The sequence below is a fragment of the Anabrus simplex genome, chromosome 3 (genome assembly GCF_040414725.1).
Source record: "Anabrus simplex isolate iqAnaSimp1 chromosome 3, ASM4041472v1, whole genome shotgun sequence".
NCBI lineage: Eukaryota > Metazoa > Arthropoda > Insecta > Orthoptera > Tettigoniidae > Anabrus > Anabrus simplex.
The window spans coordinates 242,003,715-242,017,150 of record NC_090267.1 but is presented as its reverse complement, the minus strand read 5'-3'; the positions used below and the strand labels follow the sequence as shown (position 1 = coordinate 242,017,150).

The window sequence follows — 13,436 nt, the reverse complement described above, 5'->3', positions numbered from 1 at the left end:
ATATTTCCAAACATGCATTACGATATTCATCACCTGCCATCGGATAGTGTAAGTTTAAAAACATTATTTCTAACGAATTAATTTACACTATTTTATTACGCTTGAAACCACAATAAGTCCCTTCCTATCCAAAGCTCATCATTTTAAAGAAAGACAAGATATTACATAAAATATTGCCTTCTAAATCTGTACGAATAATGAATTTGGGATCTTCACAACAAAAGCGAAGAAAAATTGTGTGGTAAAAATGGCCTAATGATTGAAATGTTGGGATTTTTACCCAAAAAATTGAATTTTCAATGTTGATATTCAAAATTCCCCAAAATTATCCTCTTTCAAATCCCGTCTCAGTTTTGCCTAACGTCATTTTCAAAGCAATAAATCCAGAATTTAAAGGGTAGCGAATCGGCGTAGGTCTATATAGAGAAAGCCCATGACATATTCTCTCACGCTGTCAGACAGAATTAGATTCAGAGTGCTTTCGGACTAAGTTTTCCATAATACCGTTGGAATGTGTTTACCGTGTAGTAGGCCTACGCCTTCGAAAGAGGAGGAAGACATCTGAGGGAGTAATTTACAGTTTGGTACAGTTTTAAAGCAAGTAAGTTTCTTTAAAGTTTCAATTGCTTTTATCTCCCTTAATTATTCTAGCAGCTTGTCATGCGTGAAATGCGACAGATTTCTTATCAGATTCACCTGAAATTTTCAGAGAATATTTTAATATGCGCAGAAATGAAAAGTAATTCAGCATTTCATTATATGTAAGTCGAATAATACTTTCATTTTAGCACGAAATTAGATTTTTGCCTATTGAATGAATCTATAATAATAAAATGAAGTGTTTGTCTGTCTGTGTATGTGTGTGCGATGCCAGCCAAATTTACAGCACGTAGAGATTTTGATGTTTTAACATAGGTAGATGGAAGGGGGACCGAATGTATCCCGAAGGCGGAATTGTAATTTTCGCTTTCGTTTGTGACTTTCGAACGAAAAAGTATTGGGGCATGACAATCCAGTGTGCTGTCACCAAGATTAAATGTATAGATTCACTGTCGCTAGTTAACGTACATGAGATAGGTAAGGCAAGTGAAGGAGCCATTTTAAGTCCATGGTGTAGGAAGTCATCTTCAAATCCAGGCACGAGGAATCATATTCAGTCAGTCCGTGATATCCGGAAATGTTTGCCTGTATGCGCGCAATGCGTGGCCAAATCCACGAAAGGGAGAAATCTAAATATGTGTCTTCACAACAACACGCAAAATATAGGCAACCGCCTCGGCCAGGCAGCCCCTAAAAGTATAGGTAAACAATTGCGAATTTTCTTTGAATCTACCACACACATATGATCTGGATAAGTTCCCTGTTCTGCAGTATGGTGTTTGTGGTCTTTGAGCAAGCGTAAAAGGTGAAAATGATGCATAAGTAACGGTACGATAAATAAATAAATAAATAAATAAATAAATAAATAAATAAATAAATAAATAAATAAATAAATAAATAAATAAATAAATAAATAAATAAATAAATAAATTAGGTGATTCGCGATGCATCGCATTAAAAAGACGTGTTAAGGGATTTCAACAGAAGAGAAAGACCACGACATGAGCAGTTCAATAATACCGTAAATATGGGCAATTCATGACTGAGTAACCAGCGTAACGGCCTTCAGTTGCGAGCTGAGCTGATTACCTCAGACAGTAGAAGCGACTTTTCGATATGCTCAGGTATGAAGCCTCAAGGCAATAGATTTACTGGCACTTAAAACAACTGTTGCGGGGCAAAATTACACTTCGGCGTCTCCAAAAACTTTGAAAGTAGTTAATGGGACATAAATTCAATAATAGTATTACTTAGTTCATGGGGTTCTGTTTCAGATATTCAAATTACACCGAAGCACAGCACACTGCCAACCACTGCAGAAACACGTAATTATTCAATACATCATCCTGCACAAGGTTAGTGTCATGTAGGGCATTTGGTCGTAAAACTAGGTCAAGTACACTTCCTAGATCTCACAAAATCAAGAATATTTGGGTCGGATCAGAGTAAGAAAGGCGCATCTATATCCCGGCTCCATGGCTAAATGGTTAGCGTGCTGGCCTTTGGTCACAGGTGTCCCGGGTTCGATTCCCGGCAGGATCGGGAATATTGACCATAATTGGTTAATTTCTCTGGCACGGGGGCTGGGTGTATATGTTGTCTTCATCACCATTTCATCCTCGTCACAACGCGTAGGTCGCCTACGGTCGTCAAATCAAAAGACCTGCACCTGGCGAGCCGAACCCGTTCTAGGATCTCTCGGCACTAAAAGCCATACGCCATTTCATTTCATGGAGCTATGAAAATTAAAAACTTGGCTAGGTCTCGCAGCCTAAAGACTGTCTGAATCGGAAGACTACAAGGGTTGACTAAGTGAGATCCGATAGAATGATGAATATGGTGCAGCTGGTAGAAGTCTACGGAAGCAATGTCAGACATGGCTAGGGGTCCCGGCATCTCAAGTTTAGAGAATAGGGTCTCCCCTTTTAGTAGCCTCTTACTACAGGCAGGCGATACCGTAGAAATATTCTACGTCCCAACCAACGGGCACAGGTTATTTCGCAGGTACTTTCAGGAGGTAACAAAAATCACAGCCATAATTAAAGGAAAGCGTAACATCTAAGAAACTGCAGCAAGGAGAAAATTCACAAATTACAGCACAATTTAAAATGCTGCAGTATCTTTCTCTACACGTGTGTGAATTTCTCATTGAACTGTTCTAGTGTTATTACCAAACCACAACAATGAACCAGTTAGAGACACAAAGTGAAAGTTGGAATGAAATGAAGCATATCTTCGTGTAGTGCATGCAACGAGCTAGAATAACATAGAGAGGTAGAAGCGCTGCCTGACTGAACTTAACTGTACGAACGTCCGCCATGTTTACAGTGTCACATAAGCAAGGGGACGTGGCTCTCGAATGACAAAAAATATTGAAAATACGCATATAGAACCACCGGTGCAAAACTGAAGACCATTAGCCGAAAGCGTAGAGCATTAATAATAATAGATTGCGAATACCGCTTCTTCATCCATGTTGCGGCACGAGGCCAACACCACGATCAGCAGATTGTAGGGTGGTTCGAAAGGTATATAAGGTGAATCGTCATACAGTGTGATACGAACTGGCCACGAAATCCGACCAAGAGCGTTTCCCTGCTTGGCTGTTGTGGTTAAACGTAAATTACAATAAAGAACCGTCGACATAAATTAGTATTTATGACGGAAATCCTTAAAATGAAAGGAACCTACGATAGCGTACAACCTCATTGTTCCACCGAGCGAGTTGACTGTGCGGTTAAGGTTGCGCAGCTGTGAGCTTGCATTCGGGAGATAGTGGGTTCGAATTCCACTGACGGCAGCTCTGAAGATGGTTTTCCTTGCTTTTCCATCTTCACACCAGGAAAATTCTGGGGTTGTAACTTCAACAATCAATTTGCTTTACGTCGCACCGACACAGATGTCATACGGCGACGATCGGATAGGAAAGGCCTGGGAATTGGAAGGAAGCGGCCGTGGCCTTAATTAAGGTACAGCCCCGGCATTTGCCTGGTGTGAAAATGGGAAACCACGGAAAACCATCTTCAGGGCTGCCGACAGTGGGGCTCGAACCCACTATCTCCCGATTACTGGATACTGGCCGCAATTAAGCGACTGCAGCTATCGAGCTCGGTGGGTTGTAACTTAATTAAGGTCACGATCGCTATCTTCCCAATCCTAGCCCTATCCCATCCCTCCATAGCCGAAATCTTCGAAGTGTTAGTGCGACATTTAAAAAGTATCAAACTCATTCTGATCTTATTTTTAGATGTATTGTATCCCCATGAGTATCACTATAATTGTTTAACGTATTGATTAATTAAAATGTAGTGGACATACCTTTTTGTTTCCATTACCTTATCATGACGTTCAATCGCCACGTACAATTTCCCTGTTACCTGATCATGTATGTTCTCATGCCGACTCCATTTCTTTTGACAATTCGAAACATGGCTGCACTTTATGAACTTGCTGATGTCAGATACACAGCCCGCTCCTTTCTCTCTTTCTCTCTCTGTCTCTGTGTGTACATGTATATAATGCCCAGCCAAATCAACGGCACGCAAAGATCTGAAATGTTTAAAATATGTTGATGGAAGGAGGTCCATATGCACTTCGAAGCCGGATTTTTAATTTCCGAAAACGTGTTTTGGGCTGTGGCAGTCCAACGTGCTGCCACCAGGATTAAATCCTTAGATTCACCGTCGCTAGGCAACGTACATAAGATAGGTAATACAAGTTAAGGAGCCATTTTAAGTCCATGGTGCAGGAAGCCATTTTCGTTCCCCGACACGGGGAGCCAAAGGCAGTCCGTAATATACGGAAGTGTTTGTCTGTGTGAATGTGTGCGACGCCCAGCAAAATCTACGACACGCAGAGAACTGAAATTTTAGTCATAGGTGGATACTGCATTTCACCGATCACGCATGGCTGTGCCAAAGAAAAATTCTTGCTCCAAAAAATGAAGTTGTCAACGACATCAATAAGTGACTTTTACAAGAATTACCCGATGTTCTATAAATTTCCAAGTATATCGACACAACATGTAATAGAGTTGAAGCTTTCAGCTATCTGACACAGCTTCTGAACAACCTGAAGTCCCCTAAAGTACCCACTAACATATTGGAGCGGTCGACTGGGCACCAATTATCCTTCTCAGGAATATGAATACTCCTTCCCTCTGCAACGGAATATGACTCTCCTGTCAATAAAGTGATGCAAAGTGTTATAGAAGCCATCATCATGACTGGTTATACCGCTAGAGTAGCACGCTAGTGTCCAAAAGTTAAGCATAAGTTACGAGCAAACAGGGCAACAGGAAATATACCGCAAATCGCATGACATATGCACCTACCAACCTTACGTGTTTGCTCTGTATAGGACAGGAGTGTTTCCTGCTTTGACTAGCGGCGTAACCGCAAGGTAAACACAGCCAGTGCCTGCGCCCAATATTCCTTCAGTCGCTTTTGCCCTGTTATAGTGTGCGGAGTGTAGCCTCGTGGTGAACGTGACGACATAATGGCACAACGACGCCATTTGGACCCCATTTTGCAGGGTAGAATACTCGGCCGCCTGAAAGGAGGCCAGACACAGACCGAAGTCGCCGTATTCCTAAATGTGCCACAAATTGTCATTTCCAGATTTTGGAGACAATTTCAAGACACAGGAGGTGTTAGTCGTAGGTCAGTACCAGGTCGACCAAGTGTAACCACCCCACGGCAGGACCGATATCTGGCCTTAACCGCCGGACGAAATCGGAGTGCATCAGCAAGACAATTGTCAGCGGAGCTTGTAGCCGTCTTAGGGGTTGCCATTTCCCGGCAAACTGTGTACCGAAGGCTCAGAGCAGGAGGGCCGTTTGCCCAACGTCCAGCGGTGTGCACCCCGCTCACTCCAGCACAGAGACGAGCCCGTTTACTATGGAGCCGTCAGCATCGAACCTGGACCATGAATGGACGGAGGCATGTGCTCTTCACAGATGAATTCCGCTTCAGTTTGCAGAACGATTCCTGTCGCACATTAATCTTGAGAGAACCGGGTAGCCGATACAACCACAGGAACACCGTGGAACCGGACCAGTATGGTAGTAATGGCGTCATAGTGTGGGGGGACATCATGTTGAATGGCCGTACGGACCTGCACATCTTCATGGGTGGTCCGAGGAACACTGTTAACGTTCAGAGATACAGGGATGAGGTACTGAGACCATATGTTCGACTCTTCAGAGGTGCGATTGGTCCAGACTTCCTCTGAATGTACGATAATACCGGACCGCACCGCGGTGCTCTGGTGGATGAATTTCTGGCTGGGGAAGAAGTTCATCGCATGAACTGGCTAGCGAATTCTGCGGATCTGAACCCTATAGAACATGCCTTGGATGCATTGGGGAGGCGAATTGCATACCTTCAGCCTCCACTAAGGACCCTCCAAAACCTTCGCATTGCCCTTTTGGACGAATGGGATGGATTGCCACAAGAAGTCTTGTACCATCTGATAGAGAGCATGACACGTCGCTGCGAAGCATGTAAGGCTGTTAGGGGTAACCATACACACTATTAACAGCGTATTTTGCTGCGGAAGACATTGCCAAGTTTTGTTAGTTGTTGTCAAAGGTGTACCTTAGCTATCAAAGCCTTTATGACACTGGTTTTTGGACAATTTGTGTGACATATGGTGTGGGATTCAGCTTCCGTTTGTTCAGCAATCCGTCTGCCATTTCTATCAGGCAGTATGCCCTCGTTTGGTGATTATGCTTAACGTTTGGACGCTAGTGTAATTCATTCCTCGGATTCAATTCTTTCTTCGGATATACTGTTTCAATGTAGATATCTGCAGTTTCCCTATTTGTTTGATTTTCGGTACTTGTATCAACAAGGCACAAGGGCTTAAAGTTTTAGGACACAATGATCGAAAACAGTGGTTCTCTTATGGTTAATTGTACGTGGGTTATTCAAGAGTTGTAAAGGAAGTCTCACGATACATCATGGCTCCAAATGAAAGAACAATTAATGCAGTTTATCCGGAAGCTTTATTATATTGTTTTAATTTTTTGTACTATCCACGAACCCGGTAAATTTTAAGCATTGGAGTTACGATATTTAAAAGTTAAAATAACGTTATTAATGTATTTATGTAAAAACTACGTGTGTTAATACATATTTTAAATCTAAATAAATGGTTCTAGGAACATCTAGATGTTGAATTAATAAACGCGCGTGAAGCCCCTGGTGCATGCTAGTAATGAATTCGGAGTAATTAGAAAAACTATACCTCCAATAGTTTATACCTGACTGTAAACCACTGAGTTGTTCATAAATCTATGAGGATGTATGAGTATATTTTAAGAGTCCGCCAAATCATTCTTAAGAGAATGAAAATTGTGCCGCAAAGAGCATTTTCCATGCAACAAAAGTTGTCAATAACTTTGAATCTAATTAACTTATCAACTTCTGACCTTGTGTGGGGCTATGTCTTATCAATATGTGCTTGTGATTTATATTTAGTTTTGATAAGTTGTAAATTGCAGAAGTTCAAAATCTCAATTTTAACTCCGCTTAGTGCAACTTTTTATATATAATAATATACGGGATGGTCGTGAACAACGTGAACCGCGTATATGATCCTTAGAACGTTGATCATACTGTTGAAAGAAATACGTCGATTTCTCGCGTCGTTGTCATTTATCGCTTCGCGAGAGAATTCGAATAGGCTTTACAATGTTGAGTTTTTATATCTTCACGTGGCTCGGTCGGGCTTGAGAGCCATGACGAGAAAAGAGCATCAAACTCAAACACACAGTGGGTTTCAGCCAATACCACCGTAGTGTGCTTGCTATGGGCCGAGACTATCAGCAGGGAGGTCCTTGTTCAAGACCCTCCCATGGAGAAATTTATTTCTTCTATTGGTGCACTCAAGCCGGTCATAAGCGACGTGCAGACTTAGCAACAAAGCCTTGCAAAGCCCATCTGAAGTAATCCGCGAAGCAATGTGATAGGCCAACTTCAGCAGCTGATAACTGCGCGAAATATCTATTTATTTTTTGCCAATTATTTATCAGTATGACCAACGCTCTAACGTTGTTTCCGAGCACCCTGTATAAAGACAGACAGTAACTGGTAATCTCAGAAACTAATGGACAGATTCTGAAATTTCGTTCACCATATGAGTAATATAGGCTATGTATCGACCAGGAGTATGAAATGGTTCCCGCGAGAAACATGACTGAAGGAAAGCATGGCAGTAATAGAACTCGAAATGTGTACGTTTGCCGTCTGTGTTTCTTCACATGAAAGCTAATCGACTGGTAAAGCTCAAATTTGGCAAACATATAGCTGATACCTTTGGTTAAAACACAGACAACTTATTATCACGCCATATTTCAAGTGGACTATATAGCGAAAAAGAATGTGACACAAGTCAGAAGGAAACGTACACTTGGGACCTTAAAATTAAATGCGCTGCCTAAGCGGTTAGTCCTATAGAACAATGGAGCGCACCACGTTCACTTGAAATTCTATATCCCACCAAAAAGTTGATATGAATTTTCTTCGTATGTCGAATAATTCTAGAGAAAAAATTGGTGCATGCTTTTATCCTTGGTGTTTTTGTCTTCGTTTGTTTGAGGTAAGAGTTATATGCCGGACCGTGGCCAAATTCGACAAGCATACAACTTGAACGTTTGGTTAAAATAAAGGCTACTTACTATTACAGTGTATCTTAAGTGGGCAATGTAGCCAAAGAAAATATGAAGCAAGTAAGAGGAGACATACGCCTAGACCCTTAAAAATATATAAGATGTCTGAACGGTTAGTCATATTAAACATTAGATCACAGCGGGTGTACTTAAATTTCTGCTAACCAGATAAATATGTAGATTTTCTTCCTAATAATAATAATAATTTCCGAGAAGGGAATGTTTTTCTGTGTTTTAGCGTATAATTTTGAGGTTTTGTGTGTGGTGCTATTATTTTTAAAGAGTAAAATAAGCCTCGAAAAGGTGGGAGCTCCACCATGCAATATGAGAACTCTTACAGACATATGTGTGGGATTCGTGGCGTTCACTCACGCCCTCTCCTGTTATTTACATTTCGCAGGAATCAAGTAGAAACCAAATACGTAGGTCGAGTCATAAATCATGGCAACATTTTTTCCCGCGATCAGGAAACAACACGGAAAATCTAAGATATGCATTTGGAGACGTACGGTATGTACTTGCGTATGATGCCACTAGATGGTGTATGTAAACAACAGTGTGGGTCTAAGCATGCTCGCAAGTTCAGTGTGTGAGTGAGAGCGTCACGAAATGGAAGTCAACAAGCAGGATCAACGATCGTATATTTAAATAGCAGTTCTCCGCGGCCGAAATGCACGCCAATGCCACACAGAGCTGCGGGAAACATTAGGTGTGCATGCCATCTGTTGTAAACAAGGTTGGGTTTACAAAAAGCACAAATTCTTTATTTGCTTCACATGTAAAATTACAATATTTACACTAACAAAACTGAAAGTTATCTCGAAGCAAACTGAACCATGAATTTGGAGAAAGAGTCTGTCTTTGTACACTATATACACGTTGGAGTATTCACGTTCACTACTATTTCGGAAAGATAGTCTTTGTGACATGAAAAGTTCTTGATAGTCGAAAACTATCAGAAGCACTGACGTAAATATCTCAGAGAGTCCTTCCTTGTTGAAGTGTCTGAGTTCATTAACGTAAGTTCAATGACTGAAGAGTTCCTACTTAGCGAAACTAAGTCGATAATGGGAGCTTGCATTAGACTGGGCATGGACAGCGGAATAGGCAAGAGGAGCGGTGACCCGAGGTGAGACCTCTTACTGCCAGAAATTCAGTCCACCTGGCCGAAGCACATTTTCAAGAGGAGTAGCCTCCGTGCTCGACGTAGGGTGTATTCTGGAGCTGGACACCGGGGTCAGTGGGCGTCTGGACAGGCTAGGAGCTCCTTTATATAGCACACACGACGTTCCAGGCACGCGCACTGAGGGCTGCGCGTCGAGGCTCGAAGAATAACACACTGGCACGCGTGTAGCTGGCTGGCGGATCGAGAAGGGAGCGACGGACATACAACACCATCCACTACAGAGCAGTGGCGAGGTGGGAGAGAGTTGTCACACATTAGCGATACATATGCAGCGAATGGTATTCAGCGCCTGCCCCACCACTGGCAACGCACAGTGGAAAGCTTGGGTGATTTCGAAGGTCTGTAATCAGTGTAGACCTGTCCTTTGTACATAGTCTTGTGTATTTGTTGTCTAAACCATAATAAAAGAATGTTTACCAATGGCGTGTGTTCTGTCACTTTCCTACGAGAATCTCCTGAAGTCAGTATATGTCTTCAGGCACTGTGGATAAAAACATGCTCTATATTTCCAAATGCATATCTTATATTTTCCGTGTTGTCTCCTGTTGGCGAGAAAAAGAATAGTTGCCATGACTTATGACTTGACCTTCGTAAAATAGACTCCGCCTGAGTTTGAGGAGCGTACACTAACGCCGAGTGTGAGTCTACCTCATTTTTAATTCCTTTGATTGACATGGAATGAAAAAACAAAAACAGAATAACCCTAATTAATAATTTTTGTTTAGAATTTATACTTACGCAGACACGTACTAAAAACTGCTTTGTTACGTTGATATAGCTGTCATGTTGGTTTCCTGTCCTTGAAAACTACAGAGACAGTATTTCTGAGGATATAAAAAGGCAGGTGGAGAGTGCGTGTCTGCCATTATAATGAAAACTATCCAACTAGACTGTTACTGGCAGTAAGCAAGGGGGTGTGGCATCATAACGAAAACTCCCCAAATCGATTGTGGTGGTAGTACGCAAGGGGACCTGTCATTACAAGAAAACTCCGCAATCTAGTCTTCACACGAGAAACGACGTATGGCGAACTCCCCGTCATGTTTCTGGGGTAACGCAAAGAGCTATGCAATTTAATAAGATGTTTCTCATAACGTGTACACTCCTTCATCTAGAATTATGCATACAATGTAGGATTCCGTACCGAAGCACGGGTACATCAGCTAGTTATATTGTAAATTGTTCTGACACCAAATATAATAATAAAATTTACATTCCTAACCTCTAACAAGTATAACTAAGTTTCAAAGTGATAAATCAACAACGGTTTCACCTGGGAACTTTTGAAAATGGGACATTCGTTTTTAATTAAAATGTGATAAATCCTGAAAAATTTGAGCCCTTTGAACAACTTATTATTTCTTAAACGAGGACCATATTAACCAACTTCTAAAGTTTTACATATATAGAACTAAAATTAAAGAAAGTATAATTTTGTATTAAGAGGTGGAAAGGAAAGGCGGCTAGAGAGTGGTTCTTTCCTTAACCATGTCTCCTTGCTCGATGAGTGTTGAAATATTTCGATATACGTTATGTAATTTTATATTTAGTCTAAAGTAAGAATATTCCTGTGATTGTTATGAAGAGAATGTTCACTTACCAGGTAAACCCAGGTCCACCATGCTTCCCCGTGGGCTGCGTCCTGTGGGATCTAACATGGCTCCTACGATCCCACCAGCTGCTGCAATACTGCCACGAGGGCTCCGTGCGGTGAGTGCTCCCATGTCAGGTGCCAAGCTGTTGCGTGGACTCCTATTGAAAGTTTCTGGGACCAGACTTCCTCGAGGACTTCTGTTGAATGTCTCCGGGACCAAACTTCCTCGGGGACTTCTGTTGAACGTCTCGGGCACAAGGCTGTTCCGTGGACTCGTCCTATTTGGTTCTGGAACTAAACTGTTCCTTGGACTGGTTCGCGTCGATGATTCCGGGACCAAACTGTTCCTAGGGCTTGTTCGCGTCGATGGTTCGGGAACCAGGCTATTGCGTGGACTTGTTCTTGTCGTTTCTGGCACTAAACTATTGCGTGGACTTCGATCCATATCTGGTACGATGCTATTCCTTGGGCTACGATTGAAATCTGGAGCTATACTATTTCTGGGGCTACGATTAAAGTTTTCTGGAATTAGACTGTTTCGTGGACTGCGATTATAAGTATCTGGTACAAGACTGTTGCGCGGGCTACGACCTGGATCTGGGACTAAGCTGTTCCTCGGACTACGATTTGGATCTGGAACCAGACTGTTCCTCGGACTACGATCGTGCTGTGGAATGCATATACTTCCTCGTGGACTTCGGTTGCCTTCCGGCACTGGTAACTCGGAAGAGCCCGAAGGAGCTGAAATACTGTTACGAGGGCTTCTAGCACTAGGAGGCGGTGCTGGCGGTGAGTCAGACACCCCAACAGCCACGCTTGCTCGTCGGCCACTTGGTGATCCTGATGGGGTGGTTCCTCCTCTGGCAGCTGCCCGTGCAGTAGCTGCTGCAGCTCGCTGAGCAGCACCGGAGCTGCTACCCGCACTTCGGGATGCCCGGCGGCGCCGGCTGGATGTAGTGCGGGCCAGCATCTCGCTAGAGTTGCGCTCACTGTGGAGATCTCAGCGATGATAGCACAGCCCCATCTGAAAAACAAGGAAACCTTCATCAGCAAATTGTGCCTCAATTACATTTCGGAACTTTCAAGTTTTACCACAACCCTATCTGATAACATGTACAATAATTATGGTTTGAACATCACTTTTTTCGCAATAAAACTATAACTGATTTCACGGGGAAACAATAATAAACAATATTCGATATTTGAGAAAAGATGATTGATGTGTTGAGTCTTCACCCAAAAGGTTGGTTGGATACATGAAAGGTGTCAGTTAATGGGTGTGTTATGGAATATGGAGTAAGGTAGTTTCCCTCACCAAGCCAGAATATGTTATCTTAGGCTATATTCACTTGCCAAACCAAAGCAACAGCCCGTGGCCTACCAAGAGACGGCTGCTCAGTCCGAAGACCTGCGGATTAAGAGGTGTCGTGTGGTCAGCACGACGAATCCTCTCAGCCGTTATTCTTCGCTTTCTAGACAGGGGTTGCCATCTCACAGTCAAATAGCTGCTCAATCGTAATCACGTAGGTTGAGTGGACCCCGAACCAGCCCACAGATCCAGGTTAAAATCCCTGATCTGGCCGGGAATCGAAACCGGGGCCTATGGGTAAGAGGCAGGCACGCAACCTAAACAGCGTGGGGCCGGCTACAAGTGCACCGATAATAATAATAATAATAATAATAATAATAATAATAATAATAATAATAATAATAATAATCCTAGCTACTGTATGAAAGGATTGTCATTTGCCGCAGCTTAGAATGCCCACGTGTCATTTTCGACGTTTCATTTTCCACTCTCAGATGCAGAGAAAGAAGAGTTCATTTAAGGGTGAAATATTGCAGAGCTTTAATGAATTTTCTCGGGTTTAACACCAAATGTGTCACAAGAGATAATTTCTTAGGTGCTGACACCGTGAAGCATAGGGTGACGAATTGATTTTCTTGCCTTACGACTTCAACTTATAGGTATGAACCCGCAATCCTGAGATATGGAGCCCAGCACCAACCACGTGGAAGGAAATTTCACACCATTCGTTAATGGGGCTGGTCCGTGGTTCTACAGCTCTGCATTTCGGCCTAGCAAACGAGCAGAGCGAGCTTCGGCTTACCTGTGACCATGGCTGGTCCGTAGTTCTACAGCTCTGCATTTCGGCCTAGCAACCAAGCAGAGCGAGCTTCGGTTTACCTGTGGCCACGGGGCTGGTCCGTGGTTGTACAGCTCTGCATTCCAATCGACGAACCGAGCAGAGAATGCTTCGACTTACGAGTGGCCACGGCTGGTCCGTGGTTCTACAGCTCTGCATGCCAATCGACGAACCGAGCAGAGAACGCTTCGACTTACGAGGGGCCACGGCTGGTTCGTGGTTCTACAGCTCTGCATT

At 42.9% G+C, this 13,436-nt stretch overlaps 1 protein-coding gene across 1 annotated transcript in view; it reads right to left on the bottom strand.

Annotated features, from left to right (window-relative positions):
- Positions 1-12,022, bottom strand: part of LOC136867189 (putative uncharacterized protein ENSP00000383309) — a 127,974-nt gene extending 115,952 nt beyond the window's left edge. Inside the window, exon 1 of the mRNA XM_067144310.2 lies at positions 11,059-12,022. Coding sequence (XP_067000411.1) covers positions 11,059-12,022 — 964 coding nt within the window. The remainder of the gene's footprint in view (positions 1-11,058) is intronic.
- Between the last annotated feature and the right edge of the window lie 1,414 nt (positions 12,023-13,436).